The sequence below is a fragment of the Odontesthes bonariensis genome, chromosome 8 (assembly GCF_027942865.1).
Source record: "Odontesthes bonariensis isolate fOdoBon6 chromosome 8, fOdoBon6.hap1, whole genome shotgun sequence".
Classification (NCBI taxonomy): Eukaryota; Metazoa; Chordata; class Actinopteri; order Atheriniformes; family Atherinopsidae; genus Odontesthes; species Odontesthes bonariensis.
In genome coordinates, this window is record NC_134513.1 from 9,713,951 (window position 1) to 9,730,436 (window position 16,486).

The 16,486-nt window shown below is 43.4% G+C and overlaps 1 protein-coding gene across 1 annotated transcript in view; it reads right to left on the bottom strand.

The window, feature by feature from the left end:
• Positions 1-7,144: 7,144 nt before the first annotated feature.
• Positions 7,145-16,486, bottom strand: part of lhfpl3 (LHFPL tetraspan subfamily member 3) — a 34,667-nt gene continuing 25,325 nt past the window's right edge. Inside the window, exons 2-4 of the mRNA XM_075471611.1 lie at positions 11,408-11,638; positions 9,303-9,358; positions 7,145-8,043 (exon numbers count right to left, since the gene is read on the bottom strand). Coding sequence (XP_075327726.1) covers positions 9,336-9,358; positions 11,408-11,638 — 254 coding nt within the window. The 3' untranslated portion in view covers positions 7,145-8,043; positions 9,303-9,335. The remainder of the gene's footprint in view (positions 8,044-9,302; positions 9,359-11,407; positions 11,639-16,486) is intronic.

Here is a 16,486-nt window from a genome sequence, read left to right on the forward strand (position 1 = left end):
AGCAGTGGTGAGTCCTCTTGATTATGCTGTTCCTAACCTCCATAGTGTTAAAAACTCATCATGTGAAGTCTCAGTTAGCAGTACATTTACATGTTATTACAGATCGCAGCTCATACATTAATTTTTCTTTAAGTCAGTTTGATGTCATTGTCAGCTTTTCTATTGATGAGTGACAGTTGATCAGAAAGGAGAAAGCAGAGGTGACGTGCGTTTAAGGAGTCAGTCTGGAGTCAAACCAGGTTAATGAAGGTAAGGACTCGGCCTCTGGTGTTTAACCCGGTGAGCTGCAGGATGTCCCGCTTTAGGAAATCCTCAATAATTCACAACGTGTGGAGCAGAAATGTCAAAATCTTTCTGTCAGATGAGAAGAATCACGTCACTTTATCACGTTCCAGTTCATTTTGCTGCATGCTTTCGTTTGATAGCTGTGACTAAATTAATACTAACGTCAGCATTTTAGTATTTAGCTCAACATTGGATAGCTTTAAGGACATGTTAATATAAAGTGTCAATGCACTTTATTAATAAGGTACCAATGATGATATCAAACTAAACAAATATAGGTATTTTTTGTAAGTACTGGGCACCTTTGAGACACAGTAATGGGTGAACTGGTGTCCTTTAACGTTTTTGAGGTGTATATGAATGAAAATAAATGTTTGTTGCAACAATTGTGGGGAAGTCCTTACAGGTAAATGTAGCTCATATTTATGTTTACTGAGGATCTGCATTATCATTCTGATGACTCCTTACAACTTGAAAGTCATAATTCATTCTGTTACAAGTTCACTACTCTATAAAAGGCAGATTTTAACCAAAAGTATTGACTGGAGAGATGTTGGTGGTTCATAGCCATTAAATTCAAGAAAATCGCGGAATCGTACTGGGATTTACTCCACTCCAATTCACCAAAGCCTCACGGTTCATGTCATGGATTTTGCGTTAACATTCCTGTCAAGTTTATGTATTCACAAAAAAAGCTCAACTCCAAAACTTTTTTTTTTAGTTCCAATTCGAAATACTTTGATACATTTAATAATTTCTGTAAAAATCTTCTCACTGAACTCTGTTGAAACCTTTCTCTGAGTGTTATATTCTAATCAATGTTCTGCTGAGAACTAATTTTCCACTAGAATAAAGGTTCATGAATTTTCAGCAGTTTAGAATAATCCCATCATATCTAAGAGTGATTTACATTTAAAAGATTACTGCTGTATGGTTGAATATAATCCTTGTAGGTCAATTGCTGACGTGAATGTTGAAGGATGTTTTTTTTAAATCACTTTCTTTGAAAATTACTCGGACTTTCACTCACCTTTCACTTAATTGGGCACACCTGTGAAATGGCACGGAGGGATTCTCAGGTAATACCATGGACGTTGGAACTATTTTCTGAGGGGGGGGCGGGGTAAGCACGCACACTAATCAATGATTAAGGATTTGATTTGAAGTTATTTTATAATAGCATGCAGTTGTAAGAGAACCCCCCCCCCCCCCCCCCCCAAGACATGATGGAGCTTGGTCATAACAGTTTTGTAAGGACAGCAATGTTAAATTCTGTTCTGAATTTAGCAGGGAACCAATCAAAAGAAGCTAAACCTGGAGAAATCTCAGCCCAATAATAAATAATAAATGTACGGATGGATGGTCCAGTGTGTGGGTGGAAAATATCACCTTCAGCAGCTAACGTGATGAAATGAAAACTGACGGCTTGGTGAACTCAGGAAGGAGTGAATGAGATGGAAGCAGAGGAAGGTGAGGATCAACTCAAGGCCACTTTGGTGGTGGAAGTCTACATTTTTAGACAGGGACTGAATCTCTAAGGTTTGTTACGGTGTTTAGGCACATTTATTTCATTGATCTTCACTGAGAAATGATAAGAAATGTAAGCTGTGGTAAAACTCCAGCATTCATAATCTTAACTAAATATGACAGTGTTGTTAAAATATTAATATGACTGCTCTCTTCCATCATAAAACCTCATTTGACAAAGATTTCCCACATTTCAATGTTTATACTGACGTTGAGGGTGTAGTTACAGCTTATGACCACCAGAGGGAAGCATAGAGACAGATGCAAAGAGGTTGTCAAGCTAGCAGATACGCAATTAGATATCACTTCCGGTGAGGACATAAAAAATAAAACCCTCCCAAATAATTGTAAGTGCTTTTTAAAAAAAATCATATATTTATGTGTATAATAACGTACTTAAGAAATTTACTATTTTTTGTATATAAGATATTCCCAGTTCACATATTTGATGTTGGTTGTTTTGTTTTTACTTAGAGTCTTCATTTTGAAGACATGAATCTTGAATCTAGTTTTCCTTTCCTGCCTCAGCTCATGTCCCACACTTCAGATCCGCTCAGATCCACGAGGACAGCTCGCCTTCTCCGAAGACATTTTTTCAATCTGACAGTTCAGTTCATGGACAACATCTAAACAGTTACTGTTTGGTCTCTGGAAGAGAACGTGATGTTGAGGCACACTCAGCCACCCCAGCAGCAGCACATCTGTCTGTCAGGAAGGTGACGTCACTAAACTGAAGAAACGGATGACAAGGGATGAAAAACCAACCAAACAGGGAAAAGTAGTTAAAACGTAGCCTTGTTTCGGTATAAGATGTGAATAAGCCCAGTAACAGAAGCATGTACATTTGTTTACATTCACACAAGACACAAAAGGCATCCAATTCTGAGAGACTTTATTTATTCCAAATCTCAATTGCTCTCCTTAGCTGACTCAGCTTTATCCTTCTGTTCCTCAGGGTTAAGGTGCCCCACTTTGCCCTGTAATACAAAACAGACATGATCGACGCTACAACGAGAGCTACCTGTAAACAAGCACACAGGTTGCTGCACGTGCAGCGCCTCATCAGAGGACGCATGAACGGAGCGCACCTAGCAGCGGACACTGAGGGCACAAGGAGGTGGAGAGCAGCATGCAGCAACACCAAAGCGAGCTTCTTGGACACAAAAGCACTTAAATGAGCACTGGATGGGCAACGTGGGCGTGAATACAGTCAGCTGCTGCCGACAGCCTACTTGTCACCACATGGAGCGGCCTGAAAGCCGCTGGGACGTGACGTAGCCCCAGCCTCCGGCAAATGAGAGGCAGGCAGGTGCTCTCAGACCGCCTTAATACGGCTTTGTGATGCAGCGATTGGCTGTGATCCGAAACCAGCTGAAAGTCTAGGCCCAATCACTGCATACTGCCACAAACACTTTATAACCAAATGTGACAGCATAATATGGCACACTTCCAGATGAGCTTGACGCTGCCATGGTTACAGTAGTTTGATATCAGTGGCTGCGCGCATGCGTGACGCTATGTCGCGCTCAGCCTGCCATCAGCCTTGTCATACATCGGAATGAATTCAGTAAAGATCAGAAACAATAATTTCATGAAATGAAGATTGTTTACGAGTCCCAAACCTCGAGTCCAAGTCAAGTCTCAAGTCTTTACTTGTGCGACTTAACAGCTTTTTACTATTCCCTTGTTGTACAATGGAACCAAATGAATTATGATGAGCTTTTACATGTTAGCGGATATCCATCCATCCATCCATCCATCCATCCATCCATCCATCCATTATCTTCCGCTGGTCCGGGGATCGGGTCGCGGGGGCAGCAGCTTGAGCAGAGAGACCCAGACGTCCCTGTCCCCGGCCACTTCCTCCAGCTCTTCTGGGGGGACCCCGAGGCGTTCCCAGGCAAGCCGAGAAACATAGTCTCTCCAACGTGTCCTGGGTCTTCCCCGGGGCCTCCTCCCAGTGGGACGGGCCCGGAACACCTCACCAGGGAGGCGTCCAGGAGGCATTCTCACCAGATGCCCGAGCCACCTCATCTGACTCCTCTCGATGCGGAGGAGCAGCGGTTCTACTCCGAGCCCCTCCCGGATGACCGAGCTTCTCACCCTATCTCTAAGGGAGAACCCAGACACCCTGCGGAGGAAACTCATTTCGGCCGCTTGTATTCGCGATCTCGTTCTTTCGGTCACTACCCACAGCTCGTGACCATAGGTGAGGGTAGGAACATAGATTGACCTGTAAATCGAGAGCTTCGCCTTCTGGCTCAGCTCCTTCTTCACCACGTCGGGCCGGTGCAGAGCCCGCATCACTGCGGACGCCGCACCGATCCGTCTGTCAATCTCCTGCTCCATTCGTCCCTCACTCGTGAACAAGACCCCGAGATACTTGAACTCCTCCACTTGGGGAAGGATCTCATTCCCGACCCGGAGACAGCATTCCACCCTTTTCCGGCCGAAGACCATGGTCTCGGATTTGGAGGTGCTGATTCTCATCCCAGCTGCTTCACACTCGGCTGCGAACCGCTCCAGTGAGAGCTGAACGTCACGGCCTGACGACGCCAACAGAACCACATCGTCCGCAAAAAGCAGAGACCCGATTCTGAGGTCGCCAAACCAGACCCCCTCAACGCCCTGGCTGCGCCTAGAAATTCTGTCCATTAAAATTATGAACAGAATCGGTGACAAAGGGCAGCCCTGACGGAGTCCAACCCTCACAGGAAACATGTCCGACTTACTGCCGGCAATGCGGACCAAACTCTGACACCGGTCATACAGAGACCGAACAGCCCATATCAAGGAGTCCGGCACTCCATACTCCCGGAGCACCCCCCACAAGAATCCCCGAGGGACACGGTCGAACGCCTTCTCCAAGTCCACAAAACACATGTAGACCGGTTGGGTGAACTCCCATGCACCCTCCAGGATCCTGCCGAGGGTATAGAGCTGGTCCACTGTTCCACGGCCAGGACGAAAACCACACTGCACCTCCTGAATCCGAGATTCGACTATTCGGCGGATCCTCCTCTCCAGTACCCCCGAAAAGACCTTACCAGGAAGGCTGAGGAGTGTGATCCCCCTATAGTTGGAACACAACATCCGGTCCCCCTTTTTAAAGAGGGGGACCACCACCCCGATCTGCCAGTCCAGAGGCACTGCCCCCGATGTCCACGCGATGCTGCAGAGGCGTGTCATCCAAGACAGCCCTACAACATCCAGAGCCTTGAGGAACTCAGGACGGACCTCATCCACCCCAGGAGCCTTGCCACCGAGGAGTTTTTTGACCACCTCGGCAACCTCAGCCCCAGAAATGGGAGGCCCCACGTCCGAGCCCCCCAACTCTGCTTTCTCATCGGAAGGCGTGTCGGTAGGATTGAGGAGGCCCTCGAAGTATTTCCCCCACCGACGCACGACGTCCCTAGTTGAAGTCAGCAGAGCCCCGCCCTCACCATACACGGTGTTGACGGTGCACCGCTTCCCCCCCCTTAGCCGCCGGATGGTGGACCAGAATCTCCTCGAGGCCGTCCGGAAGTCGTTCTCCATGGCCTCCCCGAACTCCTCCCAAGCCCGAGTTTTTGCCTCAGCAACCGCCGAGGCTGCGTTCCGCTTGGCCTGTCGGTACCCATCAGCTGCTTCCAGAGTCCCACTGGCCAAAAAGGCCCGATAGGACTCTTTCTTCAGCTTGACGGCTTCCCTCACCGCTGGCGTCCACCAGCGGGTTCGGGGATTGCCGCCACGACAGGCACCGACCACCTTACGGCCACAGCTCCGGTCGGCCGCCTCAACAATGGAGGCACGGAACATGGCCCATTCGGGCTCAATGTCCCCCACCTCCCCCGGGACATGGTTGAAGCTCTGCCGGAGGTGGGAGTTGAAACTCCTCCTTACAGGGGATTCTGCCAGCCGTTCCCAACAGACCCTCACAATGCGTTTGGGCCTGCCAGGTCTGACCGGCTTCCTCCCCAACCAGGGGAGCCAACTCACCACCAGGTGGTGATCAGTTGACAGCTCCGCCCCTCTCTTCACCCGAGTGTCCAGGACATATGGCCGCAAGTCCGATGATACGACCACAAAGTCGATCATCGAGCTGCGGCCTAGGGTGTCCTGGTGCCAAGTGCACATATGGACACCCTTATGCATGAACAAGGTGTTCGTTATGGCCATTCCGTGACGAGCACAGAAGTCCAACAACAAAACACCACTCTGATTCAGATCGGGGGGGCCGTTCCTCCCAATCACGCCCCTCCAGGTCTCACTGTCATTGCCCACGTGAGCATTGAAGTCCCCCAGCAGGACGAGGGAGTCTCCCGGAGGAGCACTCTCTAGTGCCTCCTCCAGGGACTCCAAAAAGGGTGGGTACTCTGAACTGCTGTTCGGTGCATAAGCACAAACAACAGTCAGGACCCGTCCCCCCACCCTAAGGCGGAGGGAGGCTACCCTCTCATCTACCGGGGTGAACCCCAATGTACAGGCGCACAGCCGGGGGGGCAATAAGTATGCCCACACCTGCTCTACGCCTCTCACCGCGGGCAACTCCAGAGTGGAAGAGAGTCCAACCCCTCTCGAGGAGGCTGGTTCCGGAACCCAAGCCATGCGTCGAGGTGAGTCCGACTATCTAGCCGGAACCGCTCAGCCTCGCGCACCAGCTCAGGCTCCTTCCCCAGCAGAGAGGTGACGTTCCACGTCCCAAGAGCCAGCTTCAGTAGCCGAGGATCAGACCGCCAAGGTCCCTGCCTTCGGCTGCCGCCCAGCTCACACTGCACCCGACCCCCATGGCCCCTCCCACGGGTGGTGAGCCTGTCGGAAGGGGGACCCGTGTCGTTTCTTCGGGCTGTGCCCGACCGGGCTCCACGGGCACAGACCCGGCCACCAGGCGCTCGCCGGCGGGCCCCACCCCTGGGCCTGGCTCCAGGGGGAGGCCCCGGTGACCCGCGTCCGGGCAAGGGAACACGGTATCCAAAAATATCATTCATCATAGGGGTTTTGTGAGCTGTTCTTTGTCTGGTCCCTCATCTAGGATCTGTTTGCTATGTCTGTTTAGCGGATAGATAAAAATAAAGATAAAAATGGTATTTTCTTATTTTTTCAGACGTTTCAGCATCTTTAAGTCTCAGTGCTAGCTTTAGCTAAACTAAAAAACTAATCTCACTGACTAGCTTAATTAAATTCAATTATGTTAAATGTTTACCAGAAAAGCAAATGAAGCTATTTTCCAAAGTGCCTCACCCTCTAATTGATCAACTTTAAATAGTCGAAACAGATCCTAGTGTGTGCTGTTAGTTTTTAATGACTAAGATGGTGAAGAATCACAGCATTAAAAAAGTCAAACTTAATCACAGTTCTTTTCTTGCACCCTTTAAGTTCTCCACAATATTACTCCCAGATCACAAGATACTCTGTGGTACACAGTAATAATCAACCAGTAGCTTGACATTTCATAATATACCTTTTAAAGTCAAGACAGAGACAGAATCAACATGTAGCTATACACACAATATAGATGCTATTTAGTGCACTTTTATTTTACTTGTTTCTGCAGTTCACACACACAAAAGAACACATCTCTACCACTTTATTCAGTCACAACAAAGATTTAGATATGACAAAGCTGTTTGTTTGGTTGTTTCAACCTCGGCATTTCTTCAGTCCTCCCATCCTTGCACTCGCCACTCTTTTGTAAACAGGAGGGAGTTTGTTGACTTGATAGAAGAGAAGATATGACAGCTTTGACCTGAAGTCTTTTAAGTCCTTATTTGTGTCTGTAAAAGTCTGGTTAATTTGCTCTGATATAATTCGATTTGAGCTGTCGCCACTCTGTGATGCTTGTCTGGTCATGTGTCCTGAAGCTGATGTAGCACAAGTCTCATATTTTTTTCTTTTTTTTTTTTAAGCTGGACCTTTGCACGACAGCATTCCTCACATTTTAGTATAAACAGCACAGGTAAGATGATGCATTAACAAAACAGTACAACTCTTGAAAAATCCTTTTAAGAGAACCGATCCCGAAAAAATGAGCAGTTTGACGTGAATATGAACACTATTTTTACAAAGGGAGCCTTCAGAGAGGACATGAGGCATCCTGGTTTCCAACACAAGGTTCTGCGGCCTCTTACAGACTTCCTCTTCCTCTTTTTCTACTCCAAATCGGATTATTCTCAACAGATCAGCTCTGCATCACAGCAATCGACTGAGCCAGAAGCTGGATCCTGAAGTAACATTACATCTGGGCTGTAAGACCTGCAGACATGAAGAAAAATAACAAAAATGAATGAGCATAGATCAGTTATTCTCAAGTTTTTTTTGATCAAGCATGACAAATTGCCGAAAACTTCCTTGCTTTACTTGACTATGGTTTCATTAGTGTAGAATGGCACAAATTAAACAGACGGCTTCATTGTAAAATATGAGATCATTGTGTAGAACAAAGATAATTGCATGAATGTGAAAACAACCTAAAGATAATAGGTAAGAAAAGAAAGAATTATCAGATTTAGTTTCCAAGTTAAGAAGAAAAACAGGGTTTCCCCTTATGGTCATTTGACAATTACCAGCATAAAAGCAGCTAATTTAAGATGAAAATGTAAAATAGAAAACATGAATGACTTGATGTCTTTAGCAGCTACATCAGGGTTTATTTGAGCAGCTGCTGATGAAGCAGAAAAGTGGTTTGTCAAGTTAGCCTCATTTTTGCCCTACTATGAGAGAGTATGGTCTGCTCTAATAACTTTAATGTAACAAACAAAAATACATACTTATGTTTTAATTAATTCATCCAATTTTAAAGGAAAAAAAGGAAAGAATTCTTGAATGATCTCAAAATGGCAAAGCTCATTTTCTTATAATATAGGGTTAATTCTTCCTCATGATGAAAAAAAAAAAGATACGTGAGCGGGTAGATTTTGGACTGATAATTTGTATATTTTAAAAAATTCTGGCTGTGGACCTTTTTGAAACAAAGTAATACAGAATATACAGTATATTTGGCACATAACATCGCACTGGGTAATAAGATGTCTTATTATACTTTTAAGCCTTCTTCAAAGGGATATAAAAATCCAAAAACAGCAGGTTGATGGGTTGTAGTGGGGGAAAAAGGCTATAAAATGATGATACATTTGATCATTGTAATTACATTAAAAAGCAATACTTTTGTGATTTTACCTTTTAATTGAAGGTCAGAAAATGTCGGCCATAATGATGGTTGACAGGACTCTCCTCAAGTTTCAAGTTTCACAGCAAATTAAGTGGCGTGTAAATATTACAACAATTAATTTCCTCTACCTGAATCTACAGGGTGCATGCAGTTGTCTATGAATATAATTAATTCAATTGAGCAAGAATATGATTGTTCACGTTTTATATATATATTTTTTTATTCAATCACCAAATGTGTTTTTTTTTTTTTTTTTTTTTTTTAGTTTTATTGCTTATTTTGTCCTGAACATCTAATCTTATGTGGGGAAAATGTATCATAATTGTATGTTCGTTATACCTACCCATGTGTGTGACTGCTTTACCATTTCCTGGGGTTATATCGTATTATTTCCACTCTCTGAGGGGGAAAAAAACAGAAGTCAGGTCAGGATGGAGACAGTAAATGTATAACCAGTAGGTGGCAGTATTGCATAGAATTTCAGTGCTGTGAATGCAAAGAAATGAACCCCAGCCCCTCACCCACCCTTTCATTTTTAAGGTTTCGACCTTGGACAAGTATCAGTCTCACTCCTGAATGACAAGTTAAAAAGAATAATCAACTTTAACTATATCTACTGTTAAATGAAACCTCCATTTTAACTTTTTAGTGTAGCCTACATCTGGCTCGCTTTTCTCGCTCATCCTCCTCCTTGGCTCATTATCTCTCTCTTTCCCTCTGTCCTCTCCCTCTCCAGTCTTTTGGTTGATAATGGGTTTTTCCTCTCAGTCACTTTGGTCATACAAGCTAACAGGCAGATGTGTCCTGGCTGATAGGGTAGGTGTGATTCATTTAGACGGGCTGGCAGCAAGCTGTGTAAACAGCCATTAGTAATTCATGACTCTGTCCAGCATCCTCAGGCTTCAATTAACCCTTGCTATTCATGCGTTTTCCTCTTGGACACTCATCTGTCTCTCTCTTCTTCAGCTGCTTTTCATCTCTATCCTTCATCTGTATTCTCCTCTTCATCCTCACTCCACATTGTTTTCAATCATCCTCTTTGGGTGCGACTGCGGTTCTCCCCTCGCCACAATCAAAAAAAGACAAATCTCATCGGCAACAGAAGCAAACAAAGGCAGGAGAGCGGGTGATGTTCACAGACGGTCTAATCTATGCAAATAAAAATCTTTTGCATGTGGAATCATGCAAGGAAATAAAATATTTTAATTACAAAGCTGCTGGTTGGATGTGAGGTACGGAAGGATGAATAACTCAATGTCTTTGATGTACAGTGTCTCATAGTTATATTGAGTTTAAATGAAAAAGCTAGTTGAATTTAAACCATATCAGAGGTGTGTTGTCAAGTCATACGGTTAATGTCTTTAGGCTGAACAAAAAATCACTTTTACACAACTTGGGCTTAAGCCTCATGGCTTTGAATTCTTACACATCCTCAGATACAGCAGACATGCAACTGAGGCATCCAATTGGATTTTCTAGTAAGTTAAGTTCTTCTGTGTTACGACTTGTGTCTTTATTTGTTAATATTATGCAAATTACAATGTGCAGGTGCCAAGCTCCGATTGGCTAACACTTCTAGAGCCCGTAGAGGATTGGCCACCGGGGAGTAGACTTCTTAATAAAGACCTGGGATGATGGCAGCAGGTGGACTCATCTCTCTCTCCTCCCAACCAGCCACACCATTGCTGCAAGGACTGTTGAGGTGTAAACAAAATTGTATCTTGGAGTTTGTAGGGGTGGGCTGCCATATTATTTTCTTGAGTTTCTTGGATTTCATTAGTTTTGGGATGTAAGTGGTTGTCTTTTGTTTTGAAGTTGCTTTGTGTAGGTCGGCTTCCCTCTTGAAGACAGTTTTGTTTGTTGTTTTGGCCCATCCTGAAGCCTATTCATTTATCTCCAATTTGACATAATATTTCTTATATGAATTATAAATAAACTTTCATGTTAAATTCCAAATATCTCCGTGGCTGCTTGAGAGTTGAGAAAAATGCGTCACATTTATGTTGTGCCTTGGTTACCCCTAGAGGGGGCATAACGGCTGACAATGTAGTGCATACCATTTGAAATGGGTTTGGAACAGTAGTCTTGCTCTGTATTAGGAATTCATCTGGAGAAGAATGTGTCATGCAGGACTTGGTGTGTACAGAAGCGAACCAGAGTACAATTGATTAGCTGCAAACCTTTTAACTTGCAACTCTCTAAAGAAAAAGGAGTGTTGAACCATTCTGTCACTGGCTGTGTAGAAAGCATTTATCTCAGTTTAATCTTTTATTCATTAGTTCATCTCAAATGCAGTATATGCGGTTGTTGTTTTTTTTTTGCATGGTCACATTTACATGAGGCGTTGGCCCACAATATCAACATGGGGTGCACACTAATTTTAAGAAATGGCATTGTGTTGTCTGTATATTTCTGTTACTCTAACAGCCCCGGGGTTTGTTGTCTTACTGTCTCCCAGCAGCTCCTCAGACATCAGACTGTCCTGACGGTTGCCCAGGACGAAGGCCAGGAAGGAGAGGATGAGGGCGTCCATGATGCCCATGATGGCCAGGATGTAGGCCCAGCGCACCGAGCAGGCACCCAGTGTGTACTTGTCTGTCTTTTCACCACACATCCGCTTCACCTCGTCGCTATCCCAGCCATCAGGGTAGATCATGCAGCCCAGAATCAGACATGTACCTGGAACAGGAGGAAAGACAGGTGGGTGAGTGGTCTTAATAAAACTGGTTGTTTATAGAAATGCAGAAGGTTTAGAGTACACTTTACTGTGTGTGTGTGTGTGTGTGTGTGTAGGGTGCAACAAGATGTTAAACGATAGCTCAAATAATTAACTGTAGCCTACAGGACACAAGCATAGCTCAAGATATACTGAGGAGAAAAATAAACGGCTGCTTACAAATTGGAGTGGTGCTGATCTTTAGTAAATTTCCTCAAAGCCTCAAACTGTAATACTTTGATACCACCTGTTTGAAGAGCACATGAAAGTCACAGAGCAGCAGACTGCTTCGTTCATATGAATCCACTATAGTGGTTTGCCAATTACAGAAAATAATCGAAAAATAAAATGCAGACAAATGAAGAGTGAGAGGAAATATGTGATAACACTAGCACATCATGGATTTTACAAATAGTTAAGTGGCTTTTTAGGAACAGATTTGTTGCTTTAAATAACCTGATCTGACCTGAGGGTTAAGTGTAAAAAATTTTAATGTGTCATTAAAAAAATTCTGCATAAGACATTTAAGAAATTTTCTTTATTTTGAATAGTGCTAGAGCAAGAAAAACACAAAGACTTTGATAAACTTGGAAGAAAAATTGGAGGTTGCAGAACAAGCGGAAGAGAGAAGATACACAATAATGAAAAAGCCCTGAAAGGTATGTACGGCGGCGGCACTGTAACACCATTCAAAGGATATCTGTTGGAACAGGGAAACATGAGTTAATGACCACAATAATATCACATATACATAAAGAGAGTAAAGTGAGGAAAGGTGTGACAGATGAGGCCCCCCAGCAGTCTAGGCCTATAGCAGCTTAACTATGGGATGTTTCAGGATTACCTGAGCCATCCCTATTCAAGGTAAACACAAGAAACTTGTGCTAACGAAAAAATAAATAAATAAATAAATAAAGGACCAGACTCAGTAAGTAATTCCCTATACTCCCTATATAGATCTGCTCCTCACACCACAACAACCATCTTTTTACAGCCACAAGCTACCTCAGCCTCTCACCAACTGCACACCAGTCACAGCGGGGTGGGGATGCAAACCCTGGTTCGGGTAGGGGGAGAAATAAAAGAGGTAAGATAAGCGGGAATGGGATTCAAACCCTGGTTCGGGTAGGGGGTAATGAAAGTATAGAAGGTGCCAGAGGTGGAGGCAGGACAAGACACACCAGCAGATTCAGCAGACAAATTCACCTAAACAGTCCTATAATCACTAAAAATACCAGCAAAAACAAAGCCATACAACTCACTCTCACCAACTGCACACCAGTCACAGCGGGGTGGGGATGCAAACCCTGGTTCGGGTAGGGGGAGAAATAAAAGGGGTAAGATAAGCGGGAATGGGATTCAAACCCTGGTTCGGGTAGGGGTAATGAAAGTATAGAGGGTGCCAGAGGTGGAGGCAGAACAAGACACACTAGCAGACACACTATCAGATTCAACAGACCTAACTATAAGCTTTATAAAAAAGGAAAGTTTTAAGCCTGGTCTCAAAGGTGTTGTAATGTAAAGGTAAACTTTTTTTATTGCTGTATTAAAGCTGATGTGCTGGCTTTAAAAAAAAAAAAAAAGTGGAATTGAACAGTGATCCCTCACAAAAGGCTGTGTAAGCAGGTGAAAAGAACTGAATAATTCAGATTAAATGTCCCACCAGCACTGGGCCGGAAAAATGAATATATTTTAAGTCGGGGCTCATGTTGTTCAAGTAATTTCATTACTACAACATTCTTTGACTAAAGGATTTATCCACCATATTGCTCACCTTTTAGAAGTTAGGTTATGATTTAATATCATGTACAAGACCTGGCAAAATATTGGATCTCCACCCACACCTGGAGGATGTTTCTTTAGCTGTTCTTACTTTAGAGGGAAAGAAAAATAATGTATGATATAGAAATCTGATTTAACAACTGAGCATTCGGGCTTTGTACACCATTCCTCGAAATTGGATCCAGTTTTTAAAACGAACGCCCGTTTTTCTCCCCGGATGAAGTAGAGTGGAAAAAGGCAGAATTAAAAAAAATCACAGTGCTTTGTTTCTGGTCCTCTGGCTTCTGTGACTACTTGGACTCTTCACTTCCTAATGGAAAAAACAATATTCTTCATAAATCAGGTTACAACTTTCTTGTGTAATGGTTGACAGATCAGCTTCGCAGCATTAAGTCTTATCATGAACCTTTTTTGTATTTATTTCAAACATACATTTTCAGCTGTTTGCTGGCCATGGTACTGTCTTTCCTAAATAAAGGTTTTAATGCTCTCTCCTCTGTGGCAACACACATCATCAACCTGACAAATGATCTTGGCATCACCAAACCTAATTTTGATTGATGGAACAAGAGAAGTGTCCAAAATTTAAAAGCACTCCTTTACTGTAGAAGTAATGACAACCAAACAACAACAGCTTTTCACATCTGTGTTATTTACCTTCTTCGAGGAGTTTCACACCCCCCCCCCCCCAAAAAAAAAAAACAACAACAACAACCTTACAGGTCTCTTTTTTGACACCATGTCTTCTGCTAATCACTCAGATACAACAGCTCTGAGGTGTGTGTATATGCTGGGTTAGGACCCTAATGTGAGCTGCAAGTGGTTTAAGGTGATTGATAATCTCCGGAAATGTCTGAGGCTCACATTACTCCCTCCTTACCCTCCCTTTTATTGTCTCACCTTCTCCTCCCCTGCTCTCCATCCAGCCACCATTATCACAAAAGGAGGGTAATGAGAGAAAGATTGACCTGCAGTTTACAGTGTAGACAAAGGATCAGCAAAGACTGCTGTTCCTGGCCTCAACCCATCGTCTGCTAAACTAGAACCAGCCATCCCTCTCAAATCTGTAACAGCAGCTGCAAGCCACTGGAATAACCGCCATTTATGTAAAAACATTCCTCTGTATCTTGTGCCTACGTTTGCCGGGAGGTATTGAGAGTACTGACTTCCAAGCTGCCTTTCTGAGATCAATTTTCTCAGTTGGGGAAAAAAACATTTAAAGCAGAAGTGTGTAGATGATTTTGTTATATGTAAAAATGGAGAGTGCTTAGATGTATTTATTTTTCGTCCCATTTTCATTTCGTGTCAGTGTATCCTCGTTCAAGTACAACTTTCAGCGCATCATTAAAACAATGAGTGAAAGCAAAAGAGGATGTAATATGTGGAATTCATAAAAGGTGAAAACGTCATTTTCTATTTATTTATTTATTTTTTAAAAACATGTAAACCTACATATATAACTGATTTCCACCATGTGGATGATGCATTATATATTACAGGCTTTGGTACGGTACACAAACAACTCTCCAGAGTAAAGAACCCGTTCCTGCCGTCTTCCACCTGTAATATTAATAGAATGAGTTGAAGTGAACGCTGTCTCAGTGGCACAACTTCTATCTCCCGCAGCCTCTGAGTTGAGAATACAGAGGATCAAAGAGACAACAGGTTTGTCTTTCTCTCATCTGAATGCCTCCAAATGCGCTGTGATGATTCAAGCTTCAGCTTCCCCGTAGCTTTAAGTTTGATTTATAAAAAATAAAAATAAAAAGCCAAACATGCTGGGACAAAATAAGTGCATTGTAAATCCTACTTCTTTTCACTGACTGATTTCACCATTATCCTTTTTCTCTGAACACTTGTAGCAAAAATACTTAATTTTTCCCCTTTTTTTTTTCAGAAATGCCGTGAATCTCGTTTTTTAGCTTTAGTAGATGTGCCTTCTCACCCCCCCCCCCCCCTGTTATCTGCAAAGGCTCAAACTAAAATTGTTTCCATCCCCAAAACTGTCTCTAAAGTGGACTGAGAGTAATCTTTTATCTTTAGCAAAACTGCTCCATTTTTAGCACAGAAATCTTTAGCGGTTTATCTATCTTTAGCATGCAGCTACAGTCATTTGATACATATATCATGCGCTCGCAACAGGGTCAGCGCTTTGTCTCCTGATGGATAAACTCACCTCTTCTCAGCCATCTGCAGCCTTTTTCACCACAGAGGAAGAGCAGCTGCACACGATCCCCGGCATAAATAATGAAAGATAATATGAAATCCAATTGCACAAAGCTGAAGGTAATATTTATATTGGGAGAAAACAGCTGAGTGGTCTGAGTTGTAATACTTCTGAGGATTGAGGTCGACTGAACAATGTAGGACACAAGCTATTCAGAAATGTTGTTAATGGGCTTCTCAACTGAAGGCTTCACTCAGTATGGTGGTACTCTTAACGCTGCAGGAGATGAGTAGTAATGAGCTAAATTTCACATTGAACTCCTGAGAACGGCTCTCTGCCAAAAAGGGAAGAGAAGGTCACTTACTGTGCAGCGCGACATCTCATTATTTCATCTCTGGTTGACACAGACTGAGTCAGGCACTTTTTGACAAGTTGGAACCGATAATGGGAATATTTTGGATTCCGAGACAGCATTTTTGTAGCTCTTGCATATTTCTTATCTGTGACTTTGGATCTCCTGCGTTGTCTCTACAGACGTAAACTGAATTAAAGGGCAAAGAATGTTGGAATGGTTAATGGATTAAGTTTAGGCCCTTTTCCAAATCATTTTTCCATGTCGGTGTCATTTACACTGGATTTGTTCTTTATTCACATCTCTAATGTAAAGCTTTTTGTGCCTTTGAGAGCATCTACACAAACAAATGTGACTTTACCTGAATTAGGATATTACTTTAGGGGATCCTGCCAGGTTATATATTTGCATATCTGTCTGCTTAGATTTTCATGCAAGATGTGTGTTGAGTTGACAGCTGCAGTGGGACCAAATCTAAAGATTTTATGTCTCCTGCGGGTGCTTGCTCTC